Source organism: Panicum hallii, chromosome 3 (assembly GCF_002211085.1).
Source record: "Panicum hallii strain FIL2 chromosome 3, PHallii_v3.1, whole genome shotgun sequence".
Taxonomy (NCBI): Eukaryota; Viridiplantae; Streptophyta; class Magnoliopsida; order Poales; family Poaceae; genus Panicum; species Panicum hallii.
Genome location: NC_038044.1, coordinates 52,189,757 through 52,217,720, shown reverse-complemented (window position 1 = coordinate 52,217,720; position 27,964 = coordinate 52,189,757). Strand labels below are relative to the sequence as shown.

The 27,964-nt window shown below is 51.1% G+C and overlaps 1 protein-coding gene across 3 annotated transcripts; it reads right to left on the bottom strand.

Moving 5' to 3' along the window:
• Positions 1-287: 287 nt before the first annotated feature.
• LOC112885418 (phosphatidylinositol/phosphatidylcholine transfer protein SFH9-like) lies at positions 288-26,549 on the bottom strand. Of its 3 annotated transcripts, none has more exons than XM_025951039.1 (13): positions 26,270-26,547; positions 15,500-15,599; positions 8,133-8,399; positions 7,981-8,058; positions 7,810-7,911; positions 7,679-7,728; positions 3,491-3,584; positions 3,348-3,416; positions 3,176-3,271; positions 2,349-2,409; positions 1,218-1,591; positions 788-862; positions 288-664 (listed from the first exon to the last, which is right to left on the bottom strand). In XM_025951039.1, the coding sequence occupies exons 1-13, from the start codon at positions 26,383-26,385 to the stop codon at positions 629-631; spliced, it is 1,518 nt and encodes a 505-aa protein (XP_025806824.1). In that variant the 5' UTR covers positions 26,386-26,547; the 3' UTR covers positions 288-628. The 3 variants fall into 3 exon arrangements, with proteins under 3 accessions (XP_025806824.1, XP_025806825.1, XP_025806826.1); XM_025951040.1 differs by having other exon boundaries at positions 599-664; positions 3,357-3,416; positions 26,270-26,549; XM_025951041.1 differs by having other exon boundaries at positions 599-664; positions 3,368-3,412; positions 26,270-26,549.
• Between the last annotated feature and the right edge of the window lie 1,415 nt (positions 26,550-27,964).

The window sequence follows — 27,964 nt, the reverse complement described above, 5'->3', positions numbered from 1 at the left end:
AGGAAAAGCAAGGGTGGCAGGAGCGTTGGGCGTTGTTGTCGGACGCAGAGCAGGGTTTCTCGTGAAGCAAGCAATGCAGCAGGCTCATTTCGGATGGAGGTTGGTGTCTATCTCATTTGTGACGGAGGCCAGGGCACCAGTGCTCACCACTTTGCCATCAACAAAATGGAGGTGTTTGGTTTAATTTGAAGATCACATCAAGCCAACAAAAGGATCACCCAGTTGAAGATCAGTAGATCACATCAAGCCAGACTGCAAGTTTCATGCTCATACACACGTTGATTCCATAGTTTGAAGTGTAGATTTTACTTACAGCATGGGCATGCATGCTATACGTGAAACATCCAATCTGATATTCTGATGGCTGTTGTGATACAAACAGTTTGGATATAAAGAAAAAAGGAAACCCCACAACCAACCTTTTACATTTATCTCTCGTCCATGGCGATCGAATGAATAGTGGTCAAAGGATTTGTGATGTTGGTAAGTAGTAACATCACATGTATGCATTATGTACAGCTGTAGCCTATACCTTAAATCCTACGTCACACTATAATTTTTATGTATGCACAATTTTACCGTGCAACAAACCGTTAGTTCTCTGATGTAGGAAATGGAGGTTTTCCAGTTAAATGGCCTTGCAGTAACTGAACCGACATGAGTTCTGCACACACCGAGTGAAAGTTAACCGCAGTGAAGTAACAGGTGTAGCACATAGGTAATAACGGAACAGAATCAGTGAAGCTAAGAAATCAATTGTCCCTTGCAAAAGGAAAAAAAAACTTACTGATAACATGGAGTCTTTCCAATTTTCCACTCTCTGTTCCAACTTTAATTGCTTCAACGATGTCCTATTCAATGCCTACAAATAGAAAAAAATCGCAAGATAGAAAATCACTATTCTTTGAATAGACCTAAAATTCAATTTCGGCTGCAATCTATTCCCTAATAGTGATCCTGCAAATAGAATTCATGACTTGCACGTCTCATCACCCTTTTTCAACAGGGAATGCCAAGGTGAAGCCGTACATATCTTTTGTGAATGCATTGTGCACTCGCAGAGTCTAGTACGGGACGTTTCAGATTGGTTGCAAATGAATTGAAACAAACTCAACGACAGGAGTGTGATTGACAAAACTCAAAGAATGCAGGGAAATTATAGCTGAGTAGACAACAAGATAGACCAATGATGAAATATGTGTCGTGAAGTTACTTACGCGTTGAGTCTTCTTTATATCACACTCAATGGATCTAATCCGCCTCATTGACTCCTCTATCAGGTCTTCCTTTTCTGGAGGAATTCTTGGAGATCGCTGGTTCAGCTCCATGACCATGTGCTCTAGCCTTTTTAGTCTCTCTAAGCATGGGGCCGTGCAATCTTTGTCAATGGGACCACTTGACTTCATGCCTGGCATATGTACATGTTCACCTGTGGAACTTGTTTTAATGCAGTGAGAGGCTACCCTCCTTAGAGCAGAGAACAGTGGAGCCAGTGAAAGGAGCCTCCATAGAAATACGAAGATAACTTTAATCACATCTACAAGCAACTTCAGCAATCGGTGATACCAAACAGAATGACACAACTGAAAACCTGCAAAGGATAGTATAATCAGATGTGGTCCCCAGAAAGAAAACAACAAAAACAACGTTAGCAACAAAAAGGGAATTAAAGAAAAAATTTAAAAAACGAAGAGCAGTGCTTCTGCTACTGCCACCACCACCAACTCCTCAAAAAAACAAAAAAAAGAGAAAGGGCCTAAACCAACCTAGGAGGATGCAGGTGGCTTTATATTATTATATTAATATTAAGAAGAAAATAGGCACCCAAATTCGCCTCGGCAAGGACTTGAACCTGGGTAGACTAGGTGAACATCCACACCCTCAACCAACCGAGGCTCAGCTTCCTACCAACAGCTACTCTTTTTAATATAAACCAACAGTTCCACACATATAACATTTCTTGAGATCCTGACACAGTGAGCTGCTAACAGTTAATAAAAGGTATAACCAAATGCATGCTTCCACCTATCAACATTTACAAACCAAACAAATATCTTAATAAACTGTTACAGAAAAAATCATTTGCAGTGGTACTCAGAAGGCTCCTTAGCAGAACAAAAAACTTTTGCTATGACACAAGTAAACAAATGAAGATGGCATTTATCTCCTCAATGACACCAAATGTGAAAAGGCAGTGCAAGGAAACAAAGGCTATTGCAGTATTAGGAAAATAATCAAGCACTACCTCCAGAAGCAGAGATACTAAATGCTTTCAGACATCAGCTATAAATACTAAACAAAACTTCAATAATATGCAAATCACAGATTTGAGCGATCTCAAAACGTACATGTCACTGTTGAACTGACTGTAATTAGCCTTGGAGTGACCACATTTTCCTTCCTAGTGACCTGGAGAGTGCATCATAAGGTGATTACATGTTATGGTTATAACTGGCTGGAAAGAAACAAATACCTGGAAATTCAAATTGAACATGAAAATCTTTCAATTTCTACATTTTTATGTAATTAATATGCTTAATTTGATTACTTAATATACAATATTCACTGGGCTCATATTAATGCAGACATAACTTACATTTGAAACAGCATACCTATTTTAAACATCTATTTACATTTTAGAGTTTATTTATTTATTTATTTTGCATATGCCCCAAACTGTTATTGCCAAGCCAGTTGGTAAAATCTGTTGTTTTGTGATACATTGACACCCTTCAACTTTGTAAACATATAAGTTTGCAAATCTAGCTGTAGTTTTGTAAAAATTTTACTCTAAATTTTCTGAAGGTCAATATGTTATTGAGGACATGTTCAGCCTACCAAAGATAAACATGGCTTATGTATGTGTTATAAATGAAAGGTACCAAACCAAGGTCATTTTCTTAGTGCTTAGTTTATGTGCTCAAAGCAGCATGACCTAATTTGTATTGGAAGTAGCATAATTCTCGGGGCACAAATGTGTTATTCTCACATTCAAGCAACACGTTTGGTGTTCATTTAGGTACATTCAACTACAGCATGCCTACTCAATAACAATAAGACAAAAGGTAACTTTAACAGCAGCCTAGCTTTGTGTGTGCACATGAGTATTATTGTGCATGTGCGTGTTGGAATGGATTTGAGAATGGAAATGGGGGAATTGGATCATAATACTAACAGGGGTATTAGGGGAGGATAGCATCTTGAGTGGAATGCTGGATGAACCAGATGACTGGGAGTTCTCCAACTTCATTTGCACATCTGGCTCCATGTCCTGCAGGCACAAAACATGATGATAATTAGTAGTTATGATTTGTCATCATTGCAATAACTTGCAGAAACTGCATAACCTGACAAACCAAATTCTCACTGGAGAGATGTCCAGTTTCCATTGGTGCTGCTTCTGAAAGGTTATCTGACTAAAAAAAAAGTTTATTAATGACTTGTATATACAATGCCATATTACTAATAGAACATGTTCAAATAATCATACAGTCATCATCTGATTCCAGGGTCCTTTGTTCGACCTAAGACAGCCTCCCTCACACGAGCAAGAGCAGGAGCCACCAAGAAAATCCGGCAGTTGACTGCACTTTATTAAAAAAAAAAGAAATGTGGACTAATGACCTCATTCCACAAAAAACTGTGCCATTGCGAAATGGTCAAAATAACAAAAATATATATGTCAACCAATATCTATATTAAAACTAGTATATATGTAAACCAGTATCTATATTAAAACTAGTACAAAGAGAGGCATGAAAAAATGTCAGGCCATCACATATTGCCCTACCATTAGTTCCAGCGTGAGATTAACAAAATGTAGGGAGGGAGGGGCAGTTGCCAGCCAGGCCGCCAGAGAGTTTAGGGTTTTACCCCCTCCACTCCTGCTTTTCCCTTTATTGATAGACTACCTCTTATAGGCTAACTTGATGCCTAAGTAATCTACTACAGTCTGGAATAATCTAAAAGGCACAGCTATACTTTTTGTAACACCCTAATGTAAATTTCCTAAATTATAATAAATTTATTTTGGCATAAATAAAATTTCTAAGGTTTTTCTTGATTTATCTTGCATTTAAATTAATTTTGTATCACAAGTAATTAAAATTTATTTTAGGGTCAACATGTTTATGCATTCATGCTGGTGCATCTCTTTTGTTTGTTTGAATAGTTGAGTTTGAATTCAAATCTCATTTGAATTCAAATTGAATTGAGTTGTTTGAAAAAGAAATAGGAAAGGGAAAGGAAAAAGAGAAGCCAGCCAAGGCCACAGCCCGGCCTGCCCTTTTTCCCCCTCCTCTCTCTTGGGCCGGCCCTTTTTCCCCGGCAGCCCATCTCCCTCTCCCCTCTCCCTCCTTTGGCCCAGCCGCCAGCTTCCCAGCCCGAGCTGCTCACTCTCCCTTTCTTCTCTCTCTGACCCGGCGGTCCCACTGGTCAGGCTCATCTCCCTCCTCGCGCCCCTCCCCTGTTTCTTCCTCGCCGGCCCGGCCGCCCCGTCGCTGGCCGTGGCCCCGCTCCGCCGCACCCCTGGGCCCTCTCCCCCGCGCCGCATCTGACCCGAGCCGCACGTCGGTTCCGCCCCACACCTAGGCCCTTCTAGAAGCGCGCCTGCGCTCGGATTGGGACGAGCCGCAACGACCCCGTGAGAAGCGGGAGCTTCGTTGCTCGGCTGACCCGCACGCCGAGGCTGCCAGCCCCCTCTTCTTATCCGCAGCCGCCCCTTGGGGCCACCCTAAGCCGCCGCACCTCCTCCAGCGCACCCCGAGCCCCTGCACTGCCACTCCGCCGCTCGGATTGGAGTAAGCCGCCGACGTTGCCCGAGCCTCTGCGCCGCCGCATCTTCGGCCCCTCCGACCCCGGCACGACCTTCACCGCCTGCGTGCGCCGCTGACTGAGGTGCTAGGAGCCCTGCAGCGCACCCCGAGGCCTTTCCCCACGAGCGCCGGCCTTCCTTGCCGCCAGGCCCCGCCGAGGTCACCTTGCCGCCGCGTCCCAGCCTGTCCCGAGCCCTCGGTGAGCACCGCGTTACCTCCCTGGTCCTTTTGAGCTAGTTCCAGTAGACCGTAGGTCGTTCCTGCAGCCGGAACGCTGCATGCCGGCGAGCGCCGCCGCGCAGAGCCGCCACCACCATCGCATCCGTGTCCCAGGGCATTCCCAAGCCCAGTTTAGTGCTCAGGTGAATCACACGTGGCGTGATGAACCTCCCGGACCCAAAACCCGGTTGATTTGACCCCCGGAGCATCGGATACGATGAACTCCGGCGAGCCCCGAGCCGCGCCGCCACGGAGTTAGGTCGCCGGCGACCAAGCGCTGCCGCCCCGCGCGCCCAAACCTCGTGAGCCGCCCGATCCGTGCTCAACGCGCAGGATTAGATCTAGAACAAGTAGGGGTCCGGATCGTTGGATCTAGATCCGACGGCCTACGACCGAAGATACCGGTCAGCGCTCGTGCTTTTGCTAAAGAGTCCCTGGAGTTCTTAGGAATCAACCCGCAGTCCATTCCAGTTCAAAAGAAATTCCAGATAAGCCCTAGTTTTTACGCTGAAGCCCCTGAGCTTTCCAGAAATAGGGTCCGCCGTCGCTGAAGCGCAGTTCTACATGTTAGACCCTGCGTCTATAGTTTAATTACGTTTAGGTCCCTGGTTTTTGCCCAGAACCCCCTGGAAGTTCTGTTTTCTCGCAGAAAAGCCCCTGGACCTTGTTTTAGCTCTAGCTTTCGAGTCTTAGCTCCGTTTTAGTTGGTTTTCGCGCTGACGCGATCGTTGTAACGCGTAGAACAGTTCTATCATAGTTTTGTGTGCTGTTTTTATGTAATGTTGTACTGTTTCTTATCTTTTGTCTTTGTTTGCATGTATGTGTATGTGCTGGACCATATTTTGGCGGTGCGATCGTGAGTAGACGCTGAGCCTTTGGACGAGTACCAGGAACCCCTTTCTGCAGAACAGTTTGAGCAGCAGCAGGAGAACTTTGAGGAAGGCAAATATAACGTGAACATCCTATCACTTTTAAATACAATTTCATACTGCATTTTAATACTGTATGCCTATAAGGATTTCCTAGCCACTGTTATCCTTTATATAATACCTTGGGTTGCATTGTGGTTAGTTGTGCTAGGTGCTGCGCTCTCACATATAATGGTCATTTTTAATTAAACTTGATTAATGGTATATGCAACTTGATCCTGAGAGTGGCGCTCTGTGCTGTGTGCTTGAGTGGCTCACGTCTCGTTAAAAATATGTTTTTGTTAGAAACATGGTTTAGGGGGCCAGCACGGTGCTTAGTGCTTGGTTGGCCACTCTCCATAAGGACCGGTTCATAGAGCGACAACCTGGGATAACCGCGCAACCACAAGACTAGAATGGGATGGTCTTGACTTACTAATTAGGTCATTTTGCTTTGGGAGTAACTTACCTGCGGGGCAAGAGGGGTGGTAAGCTTCAATGGTCCCTGCTCCTCCGGCTTGGTCTGTGTTGTGTGTCTTGTACCCCCGTGAGGTGGACCCCATTGTCGCTGATCCAGAATCCTTAGCGGTTACACCTTACTAACGTGATCCTTTGTAACGGTCTCGTAGTGAGCTTGCTAGTCATCTCACCTAAGGAAGTGTGATGAACAACTAGCGTAGCTCACGACTTGTGGGTAAAGTTGTGCAACTTCTTGAGAGTGTAAAACTGGTATACTAGCCGTGCTCATGGTCATGAGCGACCCAGATCCTCCGTCTGATTAGGGGGGTTTATCTTTGGTGGTTTGGCTTGGTTGTCAGTAGACTCATAATTAAATTTGATTAATTACTATGTAACTTGGGTTATGGTAATTCATCCACTAGTAGTAAATAGCTTTAATAAAATTTGCCAAGATTAAAAGCTAGTGCAGTTGAGTCAGCTAACCTTAGAGCCTCATAATTCGTGTTATACTTGTTGAGTACAAGTTGTGTGCTCACACTTGCCTTCTCTACTCTTCTGTTCTCTTGGGAATATCTTCGACTGCTGCTCAGTACCAGGCGACGTGGAGGATTACATCAGCGGACTCGACGATTTCTAGGCGTTGTCTCCCAGCCGACGTCCCTGTGGCGCCCTATTCTTCTTGTATTTATTTTTTTTACGCTTCCGCATTCCTTAAACTGATTCTTGATTCAGTTGTAATAAAGATATTCATTTATGATTTATATGCTTTTATTTCGAGATACGTGTTGTGATATCTTGATGATTCTGCTGTATATATGAGTGACTTGATTTTGACGCATATATGATTGCTCGGTTTATGTCCTTATAAATCGGGTGTGACACTTTTCATATAGGGGAATATCCTAATCTACTAAACGGCCAAGTAATATGTTGACGTGAACAGTGCTGTGCCCTGTCTGAGCCTATTGGGTGCATGTGGGCCTTGGGCCAAATATGCACCATTAAATAGATCCATTACATAGATCCTACCTCATTCTCAGAAAGAAAAGAACTGAAAAGACATATAAATTTGTCTTTCACTGGGTTCTTAGATAAATAACTAAGATGCTCAACATCAACATCTATTCAGTTGTTGACAATCCCATATTTAAAAAGGAGAAAAATATTATTACGGAAACACGTGGACTAAATTCCAATAACCTTTATAGCACAGCGATTAGTGGTTATAAAATTTGTAACAAAGAATATATATATACATCAGAAAGAAAGGTGTCAAACCTCTTATCAATTTGTTCAAGCAGTCTGCATCGGTATGTTTCTCCCAATACCTGCAAATTATGGAATCAAAGTATTAAGAATTCCATAACCTGGATTTGCAAGCATTCTTGCAAGTTCCTTTTCTATCTAACCTCTATCTTTTCAGCTGTATTTGGATCAATTAAACCTCTCAAAGCACCCCACAATAATCTAAAACCACTGCCAGCATTAACAATGAACATCCTATGCAAAATCTGCACAAGCAAACTTATTAGATGAATTTCAGAAAATCCGTATGTTAAAATAGATAGGTATTAAATTACCTCAGGATAATTGTCTCCATCTATTTTGTTTATATGAAGTACAACCTCACGGGCCAATTTGCTGACTTTCATCCAGTTCTGCATTATCAAATGTCATCACCAAGAAACTGAAAATGGTATCTGTAGCATCATCAAAATAATCAACAACGTACCACTCCTTTCACATCAAGTATTGTTGTTATGGTATCAACATGCTTCTTTGATGCTACAGAACATGCTGGATACTTCTCAGCAAAGAGCCTCTCAAGTGATTGAACATGATATTTTAAGAATCTCTCCACTGTTGTCACATTCAAGAGCTTATTTGGGTCGACCTTCCCAAGTATCTCAATGTAAATAGGTCTACCATCTCTATCCACTCCATGGAAGCCATGTGGATAATAAAGAAGAACATCTTCTAGTTCATCAAATACAAAATCCTGAAATATCTCCACTATTATCACACAATCTTCAGAATAATAGGTGATGAAGTTGATTAGAAATTTAGAATAGTTGGAATATATATTGCAATAAGTGACCAAGGTCGCCACAGGAAGCTTATGCAATGAAGCAAGAAATTTAGCACACAGAGATGCAGCAAAAAGGTGTAGTGAACCAGGCAAAAGTTGCAATGTGCAACCTCCCAAAAGTCCCAGCTGTATATATGAGAAAGCCTCAATTCTAAAAACAATAATGACAAATCTTTAAAACTTCAGATCTTTCAATTTAAAAAATGAATAAATAATAAGTGTCTATGAAATATTGCCTCTTTTCTTTCAGTTGACCGGAAAATGTGCAGGTTACGGGGGCAACTGAAATAAATCACTGAATGTTGCAGTTTCTTTTAATAGAATATTTTGCATCTTGGTATTTATCATAGTTGGGGCCAATAATCTTGTAGTGTAGCAGTAACTGTGTTGAGGGAGACGAGCCAAGGTTCAACTGGCCTAGGTTCAAATCCTGGTGGAACCAAAAAAAAAATCCCCTCGCTAGCAACCCAGGCCTGCGGCACCTGTGGTTGGTTTGGGGCCTCCTGGGGATACTTGCAATGGTGACCCCTTGTGGTCGGCAGGTTACGATTCCGCCCTATTGGGTGAAGCTGGGGTTCAGGGGTTTTCTCGTCCGGTTTGACTGAGGTTCCTTCTTAGTAAACAAACAAACTCTGAAGGCGGCCTTCCCCCACTGGCCTAGTTTTTATTTAGCATAATTGGATGAGAACATACAGTAAGAGTCGAATTGCCAAAACAAATCAGAGTATGCATTGATCAGATAAAAGTGCAAAAAATTTTGCAAGAGGATCTGCTTTCATTTAATCCTTTGTTATCAATAATGTTGCAAGAGGAACATAATTAAATCTGGATTCATGGAGGAAGATAGCCACCATGGCTTTCCTTAATGGTTGAGAAAAGGCCCTAAAAGGTGGCTGCACATGACTCATATCATATATCTCTGGAAGCAGTTATCTCAGCAAGGGGCCTTTTATTATGAGAAGAACATAAATGGAAGCTATAAATATCAGCCATTTTAACCATGGATTTTGTACATGAAACATTGGTGTCTTAATCAGATCAGCAGTGATCCATCTGACAGAAAACTGTAATTTGAAACTAATTTTTCTATAGAACTATCGCAATCAGTATGAGAGAATATCTAATAGTAGCAATTTGATTGAGGTATAATTACACCTATAAACCAGACAGATAACTCTTTAGTGTTTTGGCACATTTCTTTTGATTGAACCTTTTGACAACATAGCTAGAATGTATATACATGCAAATACGCTTAGAAAACAAAACTTGATGGATAAATCCTTGCTGCTGGTCTTTGTGGTCCTTAGCAGCAGTTAGCATCTTGGACTGCAGGCATCTTGGACTGTAGGACAGCAGTTAGTGTCCTCTCTAGTACAGCAGTTAGTGTCCTCTCTAGGACAGCAGTTAGACTAGTGTTAGACTAGCATTATTGGCTTCGTTTGCTGCCCAGCAGCCTGCTGTATATATACGTGGCCACCCCTCCCGTTGGAAGGCATGGCATTGTGAGTGTGAATGAAGAAAAAAACCCAGAAAACTTCCCCAACTTGAGTGTCATCCTCTCAGCTCAATGAGAGTGAAAATTGAGCTACTAACATCTGGTATTAGAGCCGTACTTTCCTGTAGGTTGGATATCTCTTGCTCCTCCCCCTCCGAAGCCGCTGTAGCAGCGCAGCCAACACCAGCAGCTAGTGCAGCAGTAGCAGCAGCTGCACCAGCCGCTGCAACAGCAGCAGCTGCACCAGCCGCTGCAACAGCAGCAGCAGCTCCGGCTGCCTCTTCTCCCCCGTTCCCTTCCCCCTCTCCACGCAGCAGCCCCTTGGAGGCCCGCCATGTCCGACGCACCGTCTCAGCGCTCGGTCGCCTCGAGCGCACGGCGCCAGCAAGACGCCGAGCTCGCCGTGGCAGAGGAGCGCAGCCGAGCGACGGCTCAAGCTGCTGCAGCAGCGGCGAGGGCGGCCAGGCTGGCTGCAGCGGAGCTGGCAGCTGCCCGGGCGGAGGTGGAAGCAGCGGAGGCGGAGGATGCAGCGCGTGCGGTGGAGGTCGAGGTTGAGACCTTGCGCGGCAGCCTCAGCGGCTCCATCGCCGGCGACACCACCGCCGACGGGGACCTTGAGGGGTTGGCAAGGGAGAGGGCGCAGCAGCGGACCGCGCGGTGGGCAGCAGCCCACCCCCACGGCGGCGGCCCGGAGGCCGGCGCGCCCGGCGGCGGTCCAGGGGGCCGCGCGCCTGGCGGCGGAGGCGGCGCCTCTGGTGGCGGCGCTCCTGGCTGGGGTGCGCGCGGCGGCGCCCCCGGCTACCACGGCCTCCAGGCGGTGGTCAGGGACGTCAGTCCCGGCGGTGGGTGGCCCACCCTCACCAAGACCAACTACGTCGAGTGGGCCGCGGTTATGGAGGTGAAGCTCCAGGTGCGGCATATGTGGGAGGCAGTCCGGTACGGCGATGTCGACTACGATGCGGATCGACGGGCGCTGGATGCTCTCATCACAGCAGCCCCGCCCGAGATGCAGTTCACGCTTTCCAAGAAGCGAACTACCAAGGAGGCCTGGGACTCCATCGCTGCGGCACGTATCGGCAGCGACCGCGCCCGCAAGACCACTCTCCAGGCACTTCGCAAGGAGTGGGAGAACCTGGCCTTCAAGCCAGGTGAGGATGTTGATGACTTCGCACTTCGTCTCAACACTCTGCTGCAGAAGGTGGTGCAGTTCGGCGACGACACCTACGACGAGGAGAGAGCCGTCGAGAAGCTCTTCCGCTGCGTCCCCGAGAGGTATAGGCAGACCGCTCGCTCAATCGAGTCTCTGCTGGACCTCTCCACCATGACGATCGAGGAGGTGATAGGTCGCCTCAAGGTCGTCGACAGCGACGAGCCACAGCCTCCCTCGAGAGGCATCTCCATCGGTGGGAAGCTCCACCTCACTCAGGAGCAGTGGGAGGCTCGGCGCGGTGACCGGAGGGGGGGGGGGACCCCTCTCCCTCGACCGGTGGCCGCAAGCGCGGCAAGCCGCGAAAGGGACGCGGAGGTGCCTAAGCCGGGGCACGAGGGCGCACCGAGGGTGGCGCCCGCGGAGATGCTCAAGGCGGCGCCGCTGACAGGCCCAAGGCGGCACGAGACGACGCCTGCCACAACTGTGGCAGGCCCGGCCACTGGGCCAGGGACTGCCCGCAGCGGAGGCGTGGGGTCCAAGCCCACGTCGCGGAGGCCCAGCCGGATGACGAGCCGGCACTGTTCCTACTCCACGGGGACATGGGGCCGCATCCGGCAGCACCGCCTGCCACCGCTCTACTCCACCTCGACGAGCCGCGTGCCCGAGTCCTCCTCGGCGACAGCTCTGACGACGACAGGGTCGATGGCTGGTACCTCGACTCCGGCGCCACGCACCACATGACCGGGCGGCGGGAGTTCTTCTCCGACCTGGACGTCGACGTAGGTGGCTCCGTCAGGTTCGGGGACTCCTCCGCTGTGGAGATCAAGGGCGTGGGCTCCGTGATCCTCACCGCCAAGTCCGGAGAGCACCGGATGCTCACCGGAGTCTACTACATCCCGGCGCTGCGAAACTCCATCATCAGCCTTGGGCAGCTCGATGAGAGCGGCTCCCGCGTGGTGATCGACAGCGGGGTCCTTCGCATCTGGGACCACCGTCGCCAGCTTCTCGCCAGGGTGGTTCGAGGGAAGAATCGCCTCTACATCCTCCATGTCAGGGTGGCCCAGCCTCTTTGTCTTGCAGCTCACAGGGACGACGAGGCATGGCAGTGGCACGAGCGCTTTGGGCACCTCCACTTTGAGGCCCTGAAGCGGCTCGGCGCCAAGGAGATGGTGCGAGGCCTCCCGTGCCTCGACCACGTGGAGCACCTCTGCGATGCCTGCGTGCTGACGAAGCAGAGGCGGCACTCCTTCCCCCAGCAGGCGAGCTTCCGAGCCAAGGAGCGGCTCGAGCTCGTACACGGGGACTTGTGTGGCCCGGTGACACCGGTCACACCAGGAGGACGGCGCTACTTCCTGCTGCTCGTCGACGACCTCTCCCGCTTCATGTGGGTGATGATCCTCGGCAGCAAGGGAGAGGCTGCGGACGCCATCAGGCGTGCTCAGGCTGCTGCGGAGACGGAGAGCGGCCGCAAGTTGCGCGTGCTGCGCACCGACAACGGCGGTGAGTTCACGGCGGCCAAGTTCACGGCGTACTGCGCGGATGAGGGCATCCAGCGCCACTACTCTGCGCCGTACAGCCCGCAGCAGAATGGCGTCGTCGAGCGGCGCAACCAGACGGTGGTGGGGATGGCCCGGGCCCTCCTCAAGCAGAGGGGCATGCCGGCCGTCTTCTGGGGAGAGGCGGTGGTGACGGCCGTCTACATCCTCAACCGCTCGCCCACCAAGGCACTCGACGGCATGACGCCGTATGAGGCTTGGCATGGGCGTAAGCCGGCGGTCTCCCACCTGCGGGTCTTCGGTTGCCTCGCGTTCGCCAAGGAGCTTGGCCCCATAGGCAAGCTCGACGACAGGAGCACTCCGGGAGTGTTCATCGGCTACGCGGAGGGTTCGAAAGCCTACCGCATTCTCGACCCGGAGACACAGCGTGTGCGCACGGCGCGCGACGTTGTGTTCGACGAAGGGCGAGGATGGGCGTGGGACAAGGCGGTGGACGACGGCTCGGCTCCGACGTACGACGACTTCACCGTCGAGTACGTCCACTTCGAGGGAGCTGGGGGAGTAGACAGCTCTTCTTCGCCGAGCGTGCCTACCCCAGTCCCCGAGCCTCCACCAACGCCGGCGCCCGCCACACCGGCGGCACCACGCCCTTCAGCTACGACTCCGGCTGCGCCGAGTTCCTCGGCTGCACCACCACAGTCGGCGACGCCGCGATCTCCAGTACCGATAGCCACTCCTCCGGGCCCGTCTACTTCGACACCTGCTCGTGCTGAGCACAGTCCGGTGGAGTTCGCTACTCCGCTCTCTCACGACGAGGAGCGCGTCGACGCGTACCATGACGGCGAGCCGTTGCGGTATCGTACGATGGAGGACCTTCTCGGTGATCAGCCGGTGCCGGGACTGGTGCCTCACGACCTGGAGGCACAGTTGCACCTCGCATGCGACGACGGCGAGCCTCGGTCTTTCGCAGAGGCCGAGGGACACGCGGCATGGCGTGCCGCGATGCAGTCGGAGATGGACGTGATTGAGAAGAATCGCACTTGGGAGCTTGCTGATCTCCCTCGCGGTCACCGCGCGATCACCCTTAAGTGGGTGTTCAAGCTGAAGAGGGATGAGGCCGGCACCGTCGTCAAGCACAAAGCCCGCCTGGTGGCACGAGGTTTCGTGCAGCAAGAGGGCGTCGACTTCGACGATGCCTTCGCTCCCGTAGCATGGATGGAGTCCGTGCGACTCCTCCTTGCGCTAGCTGCCCAGGAGGGCTGGCGTGTCCATCACATGGACGTCAAGTCGGCGTTTCTCAACGGCGACTTGAAGGAGGAGGTCTACGTGCACCAGCCGCCGGGGTTTGCGATCCCCGGCAAGGAGGGTAAGGCGCTACGTCTGCGCAAGGCCCTCTATGGCTTGCGGCAGGCCCCGAGGGCGTGGAACGCCAAGCTGGATTCCACGCTCAAGGGGATGGGCTTCGAGCAAAGCCCACACGAGGCGGCCATCTACCGGCGGGGCAAAGGAGGCAATGCCCTGCTGGTGGGTGTCTACGTCGACGACTTGGTGATCACCGGCACCAAGACTGCGGAGGTGGCGGCGTTCAAGGAGGAGATGAAGGCCACCTTCCAGATGAGCGACCTGGGGCCTCTCTCATTCTACCTGGGGATCGAGGTGCACCAGGACAACTCCGGGATCACACTTCGACAGACCGCCTACGCCAAGCGCGTCGTCGAGCTTGCTGGGCTCATCGACTGCAACCCAGCTCTTACTCCGATGGAGGAAAGGCTGAAGCTGAGCCGTGACAGCACGGCGGAGGAGGTAGACGCAACTCAGTACCGGCGTCTTGTGGGGAGCCTCCGCTACCTCGCCCACACACGGCCGGACTTGGCGTTCTCCGTCGGCTACGTCAGTCGGTTCATGCAGCGACCGACGACGGAGCACCAGCAGGCCGTGAAGAAGATCATTCGCTATGTTGCGGGGACTCTCGACCATGGTCTCCACTACCCGAGGTGCCCTGGAGCGGCACACTTCGTCGGGTACAGCGACAGCGACCACGCCGGCGACATCGACACCAGCAAGAGCACGAGCGGGATCCTCTTCCTCCTCGGCAAGTGCCTCGTTAGCTGGCAGTCGGTCAAGCAGCAGGTGGTGGCCTTGTCCAGCTGCGAGGCCGAGTACATAGCGGCCTCCACCGCGTCGACTCAGGTGCTCTGGCTCGCTCGACTGCTTGGTGATCTACTCGGCAGAGACACTGGAGCAGTGGAGCTCAGGGTGGACAGCAAGTCCGCTCTGGCCTTGGCGAAGAACCCCGTTTTCCACGAACGGAGCAAGCACATCCGGGTGAGGTATCACTTCATCCGAGGTTGCTTGGAGGAAGGAAGCATCAAGGCGAGCTACATCAACACCAAGGATCAGCTTGCGGATCTGCTCACCAAGCCCCTTGGGAGGATCAAGTTCCTTGAGCTTTGCTCCAGGACTGGGATGATCCAATCTTCCTACAAGATGGTCCAATCTTCCCACAAGACGACGCACAAGACTTAGGCGGAGAATGATGGATAAGTCCTTGCTGCTGGTCTTTGTGGTCCTTAGCATCAGTTAGCATCTTGGACTGCAGGCATCTTGGACCGTAGGACAGCAGTTAGTGTCCTCTCTAGGACAGCAGTTAGTGTCCTCTCTAGGACAGCAGTTAGACTAGTGTTAGACTAGCATTATTGGCTTCGTTTGCTGCCCAGCAGCCTGCTGTATATATACGTGGCCACCCCTCCCGTTGGAAGGCATGGCATTGTGAGTGTGAATGAAGAAAAAAATCCAGAAAACTTCCCCAACTTGAGTGTCATCCTCTCAGCTCAATGAGAGTGAAAATTGAGCTACTAACAAAACTTACTGTCAGGATAGAATCTGCACCAAATTCTTTTCTCCATTTTAGCATTTCCGACCACATGTCTATTGTCTTGTCAATATCAAATCCCCTTGCCTTTAGAAATCTGCAATAACATAAGCCAGGTGAGTAAAAGAACTATACTGGTATAGTCTTGAGAAAGGTAAGAAACATAAATTGTAAATAAACTATATCTAGGGAACGAAACTATTATATGGTTGGTGTCACATTTTAATATTACCAAGTAAACGCAACTTTATGAGCAGGAACATTTGCCTAGAATCCCTAAAGTACAATGCTCAGGGGTTGCTGTTAGCATCATTGCAACCTTGTTTAGCTTCAAGAGGCTGATGGACTACCGAACTTTGAAAGACAGATTACAAAGACTTGTTGCATTTCTTCGTGCATGGTAGTATTACTAAACTCATTATTGGCTAACTTTTGTGCTTTTATCATTCTACTTCGTTTGGTCCAGTTGTCAAGTTTGTTAAATACTTTGGCTATGAGGCCCTAATCCAGTTGTCATTTCCCTGAATAACATAAGGGATATAAAAAGAGAATAGGATACTTTCTCAGCAAACATCGGATAACTTCAGCAGGGAAAGAAAGAAAACTCTTGATACATTATGACACTCTGTGATATACCCAGTATGGTAGATCCAGCACTACTCCTTTTGATGCCCAAGAAAGTGTCGATCAAAATCCAACACAAAATCCCAATCCAAATCCAACTCTCAACATCCCAAGTAGAAACTACATGTACTTCTCCTCCTGGTTAAGCTAGCAAAGGTAGCTATCTAGCATAGGAGCATGCACAGACACCCATCAGGCTCCAACTTCTAACCATGGTCATCTACCAGTGGCGTACCGCTACTTGGAGGTCAACTCGCCACTCATAGAGGCAGATGTTCTTGGTTTCTGCTTTCTAGCCCACTACCCACTGATCTCTTCCTCCTATGTGCATTTACTCATTTTGTGCTTCAATGTTGCATGTTCTTCTCTAGTAGACAGTACATTTAATTAGTTCATTTTTTTTCTCCCAAATACACAGGAGAATGGTATCCTTTTATCATGGAAGAGAAAAGTAGATAAGTGCAAACTAAACACAACATAACACCACACCACATATCACAAGAAATCAGTACATGCACACAACTGACTTTAGAAATAAACAACCCGACCTAAACCAAATAACCAATCTAAGAGCCTCGAGCACAGCCGATGCTAACTGCAAGAGGTGCTTTGCATCAGCAGCACACCACAAAACACCTTCCTCCACAATAGCCTTAACAACTCTATTTACATCCGGGGATGCTGCGTTGTAGATGCAGTCATTGCGGTGTTTCCAAATCTTCCAAGCAACAAGGCCACAAGGGTAACCAAAGAATTGAGGGCTTTTCCAGTTTGCTTTCCACCTGTTCGAGGGATCGGTTCCACAATCCTGAAAACTGCTAACATAAGGAGGTGGTGCCATCTGCCAAGAATTCAAGCCTCACTTGCTGGAGTATGAAGAACCAGACTTGCCACATGAACACACAAGAGAAGAGAAGGTGCTGCATGATCTCATCTCTTTGATCACAAAGAGGGCAGCAAGAAGGGTGAGGAAGGCCTCACTTGGGCAGCCTATCAGCCGTCCAGCAGCAATTCAGTAGAGCAAACCACAGGGAAAATTTGCCATGCACAGTGGCCAGGATGAAAACTCTCCAGCAAGCCACGAATCTGTTCATCTTTTATACCTAGGATGATATGTGGAGCTCTGAAATTCCTGATCTGCACAGACAGTAGCTGTAGGATTCCTCCCTGTTAAGCATCAACAGCTATTTCTCTACTGTCACCCCAGTTGCTCTTCTACCTTGCACACCATGTCTGTGTCAACCTCTTATTTCTCCAAACTTCTTCGTCAACCTGCCTCTTTTGCTGCTCTAGAGGGAGCCAGAAAATGATCTAGGCACTAGGACTAGGGTTGAAAACGGTCGGGATAAATCCCGTTCCGTTCCACCCCGATTTCTACATTTTACCCGCTCGTTTTCGTATTTTCGGACAAATTTGGAATTGGTATGAAATGTTAGTAGCAGAATTTTCACTCTCATTGAGAGTGAATATGACACTAGGAGTTGGGAATTTTTCTAGGTTTACTTCTCAAACTCTACCACAATGCCATGCCCTCTAAGAGGTTGGAGATACATACTTATAGACTCCTAGCCAGCCAAGGATATGCTAGTTGCTAGTCTAAAATGCCAAACTAGATGCTGTCCTAGATGCTGTCCTAAAAGCAGTCAAGATGCTGCTGTCCTAGCTGCTCTATAACTGCTGTCCTAGCTGCTCTAAAAGCAGTCTAAGATGCTAAGAAATGCTGAGAAAAACACCCTGCCCACAAAGACCAAGTACAGAGACTTATTCCCATCATTCTCCCCCTAAGTCTTGTGCGTCGTCTTGTGGGAGATCTGGACCATCCCGATCTTGGAGCAGAGCTCCAGGAACCTGATCCTCCCAAGAGGCTTGGTGAGCAGGTCTGCAAGTTGGTCCTTGGTGTTGATGTAGCCTGCCTTGATGCTCCCTTCCTCCAAATAGCCTCGGATGAAGTGGTACCTCACCCGGATGTGCTTGCTCCGTTCATGGAAAACGGGGTTCTTTGCCAGGGCCAGAGCGGACTTGCTGTCCACTCGGAGATCCACCGCTCTAGCGTCTCTGCCGAGGAGATCACCGAGCAGTCGAGCGAGCTAGATCGCCTGAGTCGAAGCGGTGGAGGCCGTGATGTACTCGGCCTCGCAGCTGGATAGAGCTACCACCTGCTGCTTGACCGACTGCCGGCTGACGAGGCACTTGCCAAGGAAGAAGAGGATCCCACTGGTGCTCTTGCTGGTGTCAATGTCGCCGGCGTGGTCGCTGTCACTGTACCCGACGAAGTGTGCCACTCCGGGGCACCTCGGGTAGTAGAGGCCGTGGTCGAGAGTCCCCGCAACATAGCGGATGATTCTCTTCACAGCCTGTTGGTGCTCCGTCGTCGGTCGCTGCATGAACCGACTAACGTAGCCGATAGAGAACGCCAAGTCCGGCCGTGTGTGGGCAAGGTAGCGAAGGCTCCCCACAAGACGCCGGTACTGGGTAGCGTCCACCTCCTCTGCCCTGCTATCACGGCTCAGCTTCAGCCTCTCCTCCATCGAAGTGAGAGCTGGGTTGCAGTCGGTGAGCCCAGCTAGCTCAACGACGCGCTTGGCGTAGGCGGTCTGCCGAAGTGTGATCCCAGAGTCGTCCTGGTGCACCTCGATCCCCAGGTAGAAGGAGAGAGGCCCCAGGTCACTCATCTGGAAGGTGGCCTTCATCTCTTCCTTGAACGCCGCCACCTCCGCAACCTTGGTGCCGGTGATCACCAAGTCGTCGACGTAGACGCCCACCAGCAGGACATTTCCTCCATTGCCCCGCCGGTAGACAGCCACCTCGTGCGGGCTTTGCTCGAAGCCCATCCTCCTGAGCGTGGAATCCAACTTGGCATTCCATGCCCTTGGTGCCTGCCGCAAGCCATAGAGGGCCTTGCGCAGGCGCAGCACCTTGCCCTCCTTGCTGGGGATCGCGAATCCCGGCGGCTGGTGCACGTAGACCTCCTCCTTCAAGTCGCCGTTAAGGAACGTCGACTTGACGTCCATGTGGTGGACACGCCAGCCCTCCTGGGCAGCCAGCGCAAGGAGGAGTCGCACGGACTCCATCCGTGCAACGGGAGCGAAGGCATCGTCGAAGTCGATCCCCTCCCGCTGCAAGAAACCTCGTGCCACCAAGCGAGCCTTGTGCTTGATGATGGCGCCGACTTCATCCCTCTTCAGCTTGAACACCCACTTAAGGGTGATCGCGCGGTGACCACAAGGGAGATCAACAAGCTCCCAGGTGCGGTTCTTCTCTACCGTTTCCATCTCCACTTTCATCGCGGCACGCCATGCCGCGTCTTTCTCGGCCACTGCGAAAGACCGAGGCTCGCCGTCGTCACACGCAAGATGCAACTGCCCCTCCAGGTCGTGAGGCACTAGACCTCCATCGTACGGTACCGCAACGGCTCGTCGTCGTAGCACGCGTTGATGCGCTCCTCATCGTGAGAAAGTGGGGTAGCGAACTCCACCGGGCTGGGCTCGACGTGAGCTAGTGCTGGAGTAGACATGCCCGGAGAAGTGGCTGTCGGTGCTGGAGTGCATGGCGTTGCCGACTGAGGTGGAGCCGACGAGGAACTTGTCTTAGCTGGAGTCGTGGCTGGAGAGCATGGTGTCGCCGGCTGTGGTGGAGTCGGCGAAGACGATCTCGTCGCAGCCCGAGTCCTGGCTGAAGAGCGTGGTGCTGCTGGGGTAGAAGGCGCCGGGGACGGTGAAGGCTCGGGGACTGGGGTAGGCACGCTCGTCGAAGAGGGGCTGCCTACTCCCCCAGCTCCCTCGAAGTGGAAGTACTGGACAGTGAAGTCGTCGTACGTCGGAGTCGAGCCGTCGTCCACCGCCTTGTCCCACGCCCATCCCCGGCCTTCGTTGAACACAACGTCGCGCACGGTGCGCACACACTGTGTCTTCGGGTCGAGGATGCGGTAGGCCTTCGAGCCCTCTGCGTAGCCGATGAACACTCCCGGAGTGCTCCTATCGTCGAGCTTGCTGACATGGCCAAGCTCCTTAGCGAACGCGAGGCAGCCAAAGACCCGCAGATGGGAGACCGCCGGCTTGCGCCCATGCCAAGCCTCGTATGGCGTCCTGCCATCGAGTGCCTTGGTAGGCGAGCGGTTGAGGATGTAGACGGCCGTCACCACGGCCTCTCCCCAGAAGACAGCCGGCATCCCCCTCTGCTTGAGGAGGGCCCGGGCCATCCCTACAACCGTCTGGTTGCGCCGCTCGATGACGCCGTTCTGCTGCGGGCTGTACGGCGCAGAGCAGTGGCGCTGAATGCCTTCTTCAGCGCAATACGACGCAATTCAGCCGTCGTGAATTCGCCGCCGTTGTCGGTGCGCAACACGCGCAGCTTGCGGCCACACTCCGCCTCCGTCGCAGCCTGCGTGCGCCTGATGGCGTCCGCAGCCTCTCCCTTGCTGCCGAGGACCATCACCCACATGTAGCGGGAGTGGTCGTCAACGAGCAGCAGGAAGTAACGTCGTCCTCCCGGTGTGGCCGGTGTCACCGGGCCACACAAGTCCCCGTGAACAAGCTCGAGCCGCTCCTTGGCTCGGAAGCTCGCCTGGTGGGGAAACGGGAGCCGTCTCTGCTTCGTCAACATGCATACGTCGTAGAACTGCTCCACATGGTCGAGGCACGGCAGGCCTCGCACCATCTCCTTGGCACTGAGCCACTTCAGGGCCTTGAAGTTGAAGTGCCCAAAGCGCTCGTGCCACTGCCACGCCTCGTCGTCCCGACGAGCAGTGAAGCAGAAGGGTTGTGCCACCTGCACATGGAGGACATAGAGACGATTTGCGCCCCTGGTTACCTTGGCAATAAGGCGACGCTGGCGATCCCAAATCCTCATGACTCCGTCCTCAACCATCACGCACGAGCCGTTCTCATCTAGCTGTCCCACGCTGATGATGGAGTTCCTCAACGCGGGAATGTAGTAGACTCCGGTGAGCAGCCTGTGCTCACCAGACTTGGCGGTGAAGACCACGGAACCGACGCCCTTGATCTCCACGCCGGAGGCATCTCCAAACCTGACGAGGCCTCGGACGCTGGAGTCAAGCTTGGTGAAGAACTCCCGTCGGTCAGTCATGTGGTGGGTGGCACCGGTGTCAAGGCACCACCCGTCGGTCTTGTCGTCGCCGGAGCCGTCGCCGAGAAGGGCGTGTGCCTTCGGCTCGTCAAGGAGGAGGAGAGCCGCTGCGGCCGATGCCGCTGGAGGTAGCTCGATGCTTGTGTGTTCCTGGAGCAGAGCTGGCTCCTCCTCCTCCGCCTGTGCGACGTAGGCCTGGCCGCGTCGTGGCTGTCGACAGTCCCTGGCCCAGTGGCTAGACTTGCCACAGTTGCGGCAAACATCGTCCTGTGTCGGCTTGCGCTTGCCGACGGCGCCACCCTGGGCGCCTCCCCGCGCGCCATCCTCGGCACGTCCTCGAGCCCCAGCCTAGGCGCCTCCTTGCGCCTTGTGCGGCTTGCCGCGCTTGCGGCCGTCTGTCGTGGAAGAAGGCTCCCCCTTCTTCCCGTCACCTCGGCAGACCTCCTACTGCTTCCCAGTGAAGTGGAGCTTGCCGCCAATGGTGACAGGATCTGAGGAAAGCTGTGGCTTGTCGGCGTCGACGACCTTGAGGCGACCAATCGCCTCCTCGATCGACATCGTGGAGAGGTCCACTAGAGACTCGACCGAGCAAACCATCTACTTGTACTTCGGGGGAGCGCAACGAAAGAGCTTCTCGATAGCTCTTTCCTCGTCGTAGGAGGCGTCGCCGAACTGCACCAGCTTCTGCCTCAGGGTGTTGAGACGGAGGGCGAAGTCGTCGAGGTCCTCACCCGGTCTGAATGCCAGGTTCTCCCACTTCTTGCGAAGTGTCAGCAGTGTGGACTTGCGGGCGCGGTCGCTGCCGCAGCGATGGCGTCCCCAGGCCTCCTTGGCAGTCTCCTTCTGTGTGAGCGAGAACTGCATCTCGGGCGGGACTGCAGCAATGAGGGCGTCCATCGCCCGTCGATCCTCGTCGAAATCGACGTCGCCGTAGTAGACCGCCTCCCACAAGTGCCGCACCTGGACCCTGATCCTCATGATCGCGGCCCATTCGACATAGTTGGTCTTGGTGAGGGTAGGCCACCCACCATCCCTGACGTCGGCCTGGACCCCGTAATGGCCTTGGCGCCGGTCTGGGGAGAGGGAGTCGTGCCGCCTGTGAGGGACGCGCTCTCCGTCGAGCCTGCCGTGTCGGCGGTCACGGGCCATCTCAGCCTCCAGCTGAGCAACCCTCTCCCGCAACCGCTGGGCCTCCAACGCGCGGCCATCAGGTGCACCTCCGCCCGGTGCGCCGCCGCCGTTTGCGCCTCCGCCCGGTGCGCCGCCGCCGTGCACGCCTCCGGCAGGAGTGCCGCCGCCGTGCTGGCCTCCTCCGGGAGCGCCGCCGGCACGCTGGCCTCCTCCAGGAGCGCCGCCGCTGTGCTGGCCTCCTCCGGGAGCGCCGCTATAGGCGTGCTCGGCTGCCCACCACGCCGCACGCTCTCGAGATGCATCCATGGCCAGCAGCTCGAGGTCTGTGTCGGCGCTGTCGTTAGCACAGACGGAGCTGCTGGCGTTGCTGCGCAGAGCATCGGCCTCTGCTGCCGCCGCACGTGCTGCAGCCGCCGCCGCTTCCGCCTCCACCTCCGCTCTGGCTGCAGCCAGCTCCGCTGCTGCCAGCCTCGACGCCCTTGCCGCTGCAGCAGCAGTTTCTGCTGCTGCCCGCTCGCGCTCCTCCGCTGCAGCGAGTTCGGCCTCCTGCTGGCGCCGGCCGTTCGAGGCGACCGAGTGCCGAGTGTCCTGCGGACATGGCGCGCTGCTGGGGGGCTGCTGCTGCTGCTGCTGCGTGGAGTGGATCCTCCATCAGACAAGCTGCTGCTTGTCTATACAGAGAAAGGGGGTTGAGCAGGAGCAGCCGGAACTGCTGCTGCTGCCGCTTCTGCTGCGGGCAGGGGCTACTGCGAGGCTATGGAAGGGGATGAGCAGGAGATGCTTAGGCTACAGGATAGTACGGCCCTGATACCACTTGTTAGTAGCAGAATTTTCACTCTCATTGAGAGTGAATATGACACTAGGAGTTGGGAATTTTTCTGAGTTTACTTCTCAAACTCTACCACAATGCCATACCATCTAAGGGGTTGGAGATACATACTTATAGGCTCCTAGCCAGCCAAGGATATGCTAGTTGCTAGTCTAAGATGCCAAACTAGATGCTGTCCTAGATGCTGTCCTAAAAGTAGTCAAGATGCTGCTGTCCTTGCTGCTCTAAAACTGCTGTCCTACCTGCTCTAAAAGCAGTCCAAGATGCTAAGAAATGCTGAGAAAAACACCCTGCCCACAAAGACCAAGTACAGAGACTTATTCCCATCACGAAATACAGGATGTCAAATTCAAAAACAGGACGGAAACGGTTTGGCTTGTATCCCAATTGTTTCCGTATTTCCCATATTTTGTCGGGATATCCCGTTTTTACTAATTTGGAATATACCTTTTTTGCAGCCCGTGTAAAGAAGCCCTCCAGGTCCGTTCCCAACCCCTCGACAGCCAGCCCAAAAGAACTAGGGCACCCCTCTCCGACTCCCCTGAGGCTCTGACCCCACCGCCTCCCTCCTCCACCGCTCGACCCTCTCCACTCACCAGCCGCCTCTCTCCCTCGAGGGCTCGAGGCCTTGGTCGCTCCACTTTCTTCCCGTCGTCCCCGAGAGTCCGAGACCCCCAGGCCCTCCTCCGGTCCTCCCCGAGACAGCCGGCGAGTTTGAGCTTGTGAGTTGTCAGTTGTGACTATGTATTGTACACTATTGTGTGGTTGTGAACTTGTGAGGTTGTGAATTATTATCATGGTTTACAATTACTTGAGTTATTATCATTTGTCTATGTGTTTTCATGTACTCATGTCAAGTTTGTTGGATGATTGAGTACGACCGTACGGGTCGGTGTTTCCATTTTGCCTTTTCGTAGACCTCTCGTTTTCGACATATATCTGTTCGAATCGGTTCGTTTTCGGTATCCCGTGAGTCCGTATTCGTTTTCGTGTTCGACTTGTTCGTTTTCGTATTAAAATGTAAAAGTGAAAACCGTAACGGGGTTATCCCGACCGATCCCGACCGTTTTCAACCCTAACTAGGACATTATATGGAATAATGAGGTAATTTTGGAGATAGTACTGGAGCAAGTGTGCAGTTCAGATGCAAGTATGCCTGGGAATACAGAGACAGCTATAGCAAAGTTAAATGAACCTTGCTTTAAATACCTTGAGTGTAATCAGTGTGTGCCGCATCCAAAATCTCCTTAAATCCCAACTCCCACATGGAATGAGCACAAATATGCATAGGCCCTCTCTTACATTTTCATCCTCGCTTCATGTAAAAAGCTTAACCTGGAGGTACTATGTTGGAACACAAAGCTGCCTCAGACCTATTTCGAACAAGGTGATACTAATCCCGCTACACCAGAACATAGGTGCCCCGGACCTATTTCGAACACAAATTAAAGTTGCAGTCGCTGAAGGAGATGAGTAGGCAGCATGGCCAATTTGGTAAGGAAGCAAGGAATATAGTTTCATCGAGGTAACTGAGTTCTCAATGTCTCCTAGATTCTCTTCATTCTTTCTGCAATTTTTAGAATATAAATACTTTCCTAACAACATGTTCCTGCTTTTAAAAACTGCATATGGTGATATAGCCATACCCGTAAGCTGTGTAACATAGGCCTTATGTGAACTTTGCATCTTAGGGGCTTTGATATATTTTCAGATGTTGGTATGTGGTTTATTCGAAAGTGCAGCTGGAACATGCTACAAACAGTTGAAATGTAGTGAATTGTTAATTAAAGACAATATGATGTAAATCTTGGTGAACGTAAGGAAACTGCCATGCAGAAGATATCCAATTGAGATGAGAGAATTTATAGAAAATTTTAGGAGTGTAAGCTCTGGGGAAGGTAATTTCTAGACAGCCTTACCCTTGCATATTTTGCAAGGAGACTCACCTCCAGTCGACAAGAATCAAACAGAACTAAAAAAAGAAACTAGATATACTCATGTTTAGTGTCAGTGATGCGGTGTCAAATGACACCACATTCAGTACCACGGATGAACACTAATTGCAATATAGTTCCTTTCATCGGATAAAGCACAAGTAACAAAAGTCCGAAACGATTCGGTTTGACCAAATTTAATTGCAATATAGTTCCTTTCACTGGTAACTTTCTTTGAAGAAATTCCACTAGTAATTTTGAACTGCTTTTTATAATTCCATAAAGTTCTTTCTATCAAGGAATCAGGACAGATATTTCTGTCTTAAAACCTTACGGTACGTTTGGTTCTTGTGTTAAAAGTTGGCCCATCCCCTGCGAATAAATTATTGTGAGACAATTTTGTCCCAACTTTTAGTGACACGGTTTTGGACTTTTGGTGGCGAAAACATAATCTCAGAACCCATTAAGAGTACAGTAACTCCAAATTTTGTTAAATTATATCAAGACAAAATGCTTGATATGACTCATGACTGGTCATGACAGTTTTTAAGAAGTTACAGATGTGTGCTTATTTTATTTTCCCAACCAAGTGTTGCATTCCTCGAGAAACAAATCTCATCTCTACAACCAGTGGGTTAGAAACATGAAAAAGACAGATGTAAAGAGTCACCACAGTGCAGCTAACAGGCTCGCCCACCCATTAAAAGCAAATTATTACTCTTGTTTTGGTAAAATTAATAAGCATCTAACTTGGTACACCTCCTCGTCCATTCTGGAGAAAAAAAAACGAACATGGCATGCATTCCCTTTTCTGAAAGGAGGGATCGGTATTAAGAATAACACCTCAGATCAGAGAGAAACGTAAGATTGTCAGTGAATTTGTCAGTGAATTAATTACCTTTACAAAAAGGTTAGTCACAATTGATTTCTTTTCAAATTAATTGCCAGTGAAAAACAGATTATCATATCAGAGAAAAATATATATAGAACCCTCGAGAGCCACCCCTTCGATCGTCTGTACTCAGTCGCCACAAAAATGACTGGTGGCCAACTCCATAGCAAACACAAGCCACCCATATCCCTTCATACTTTGTGCATTTTTTTGAACCAAACTCCGAGAGAATAACAAACATTCAGAAATGCCATGGAGCGACAACCGCATACCTCCTCATAGTGTGTTTGTCATCAAACTTGGGCGGCAGCAGATCGCGCGCGGCCAACGCCTGCCGGAGCTCCTCCACGGCCCTGGCCTCCTCCTCCGCCGCGCCTCCCCCCTCCATCCCGGTCCGCCCTCCCCTCTCCAACTCTTTCTCCTGCGCACAGATCAGCCAGCAAAGAGGTTACATGCGCAAATAATTTGAGAATGTTAGACCCGAACCTTGGGGAGAAGAACACTCCAGAAAAAGAGGAAAATTTTGATAAAGGAAGAGAAAGATCGGGACGCGCACGTACGCGGGTGAAGAAAGAGCCGGAAGGGGGGGATGCTGGGTCCTCCCTTTCGTGGTCGGTGCCGCGGCGGCCGGCGTGGTGGCCTCTGGGTGGATCCGGGAGGGGACGCGTCCAGATTTCATTGCTATAGGAGATGACTAGTCGGATGCCAAAAAAAGGCTGGGCGGGGAGAGGAGGGCGGCCGCCCAGGTCGGAGAAAGCCGCGAGCTTTCGGAAAGAAGGAACCAACCCAACGGTCTAATAACGGATGCGGAATTGCCATGCTGACGTGGCTGGGCCAGTTTAGATACAGCCCAAACACGAGAAATCGGCCTCACAGGCCCACTACAAAGTTGATCCTCCTAACTCAAAAAAAAAAACCGAAGTTGCAAAGGCTGCAGGTGAGGATAAATCAAAGGCAATCCATTGCCAGTGTCAACCAATGCAGATGCAGCTCTCTGGTTTTCCGATGAAGAAGCGGCTGCGATGTTCAGTAATTGAGAAAGTATTTGACATGGAAACTCCCCACAAATCGGATGCTTAATTGCAAGACACTGCTACTTTGGAGGTTTGCAATCTTGAACTGAGTAATTCACAATTGAACAACTAAGTCTAACCATTTCTATCTCTTTCAATATTGCAAGAAATCCATATTATGGAGAATCCTTCGAGTTTGCCGCAAACCGCAATCTTGGTGGTTTATGTTCCACCTAGTTTTAACAAAGATGAGAACGGTTTTGCTTAAGCAGGAAATGGTACATGTTGAGGGCTTGCTGGACCAGTTAAGACTTCAAAGAGTGTTCCCCCTGAAAAGGGAGTAGTTGCCATCTGGTCTGATGGGTGGACTCATGAATAGAGAAGGCCAGTCGTTAACTTCATTGCCAAAAAAGGGTGCCGGCCTCATTGTTCGGCAAAAGTATGATCGGATTCCTCCTTTTGTTTTCACACTCTTAATCTTGCATTGAAGAACATCTGTGCCGCGAAACTGCCACGAACTGAAGAGCATGTGGCAGTCTTTGATGGGGTGCATTGGAGCTAGGGACGCTAATATGATAAAAAAATATGATAAACCATGCATGAGGCCGTTGATGTTCAACCCAAGTTACCTGTTGTAGCTGAAACACGATTTGCCGGGCCAAACTATACATCACTTAAAGCGATCATAAAAAAAAAATCATCGCTCGCAGGACGGCCCAACACGACGGTCCAAGCAGCGTCATTGTCTTCCTCCCGACCGTCATCTTCCTCCCTCCCTTCCACGTCTTCTCTGCTTGCTCTAGCGCCTCTCCTCCGCCCCTGTGCTGCCGTCCTTCTTGTCTCCGGCGGCTTCCGCCGCCAAATCTACTGCCACCAAGCTTCATTGCCTTCTCCACCACCGGTGAAGCTTGCCATACTTCCCCGCCGCCTACCCCACCCACCGTATGTCCTCCG

Coding starts and splice junctions, on each gene's coding strand:
- LOC112885418 (XM_025951039.1), bottom strand. CDS start 26,385: ATGGAGGGGGGAGGCGCGGCGGAGGAGGAGGCCAGGGCCGTGGAGGAG. Junction 15,600..26,269: donor GACAAACACACTATGAGGAG/GTATGCGGTTGT, acceptor ATGTTATTGCAG/ATTTCTAAAGGCAAGGGGAT. Junction 863..1,217: donor ATATAAAGAAGACTCAACGC/GTAAGTAACTTC, acceptor TTCTATTTGTAG/GCATTGAATAGGACATCGTT.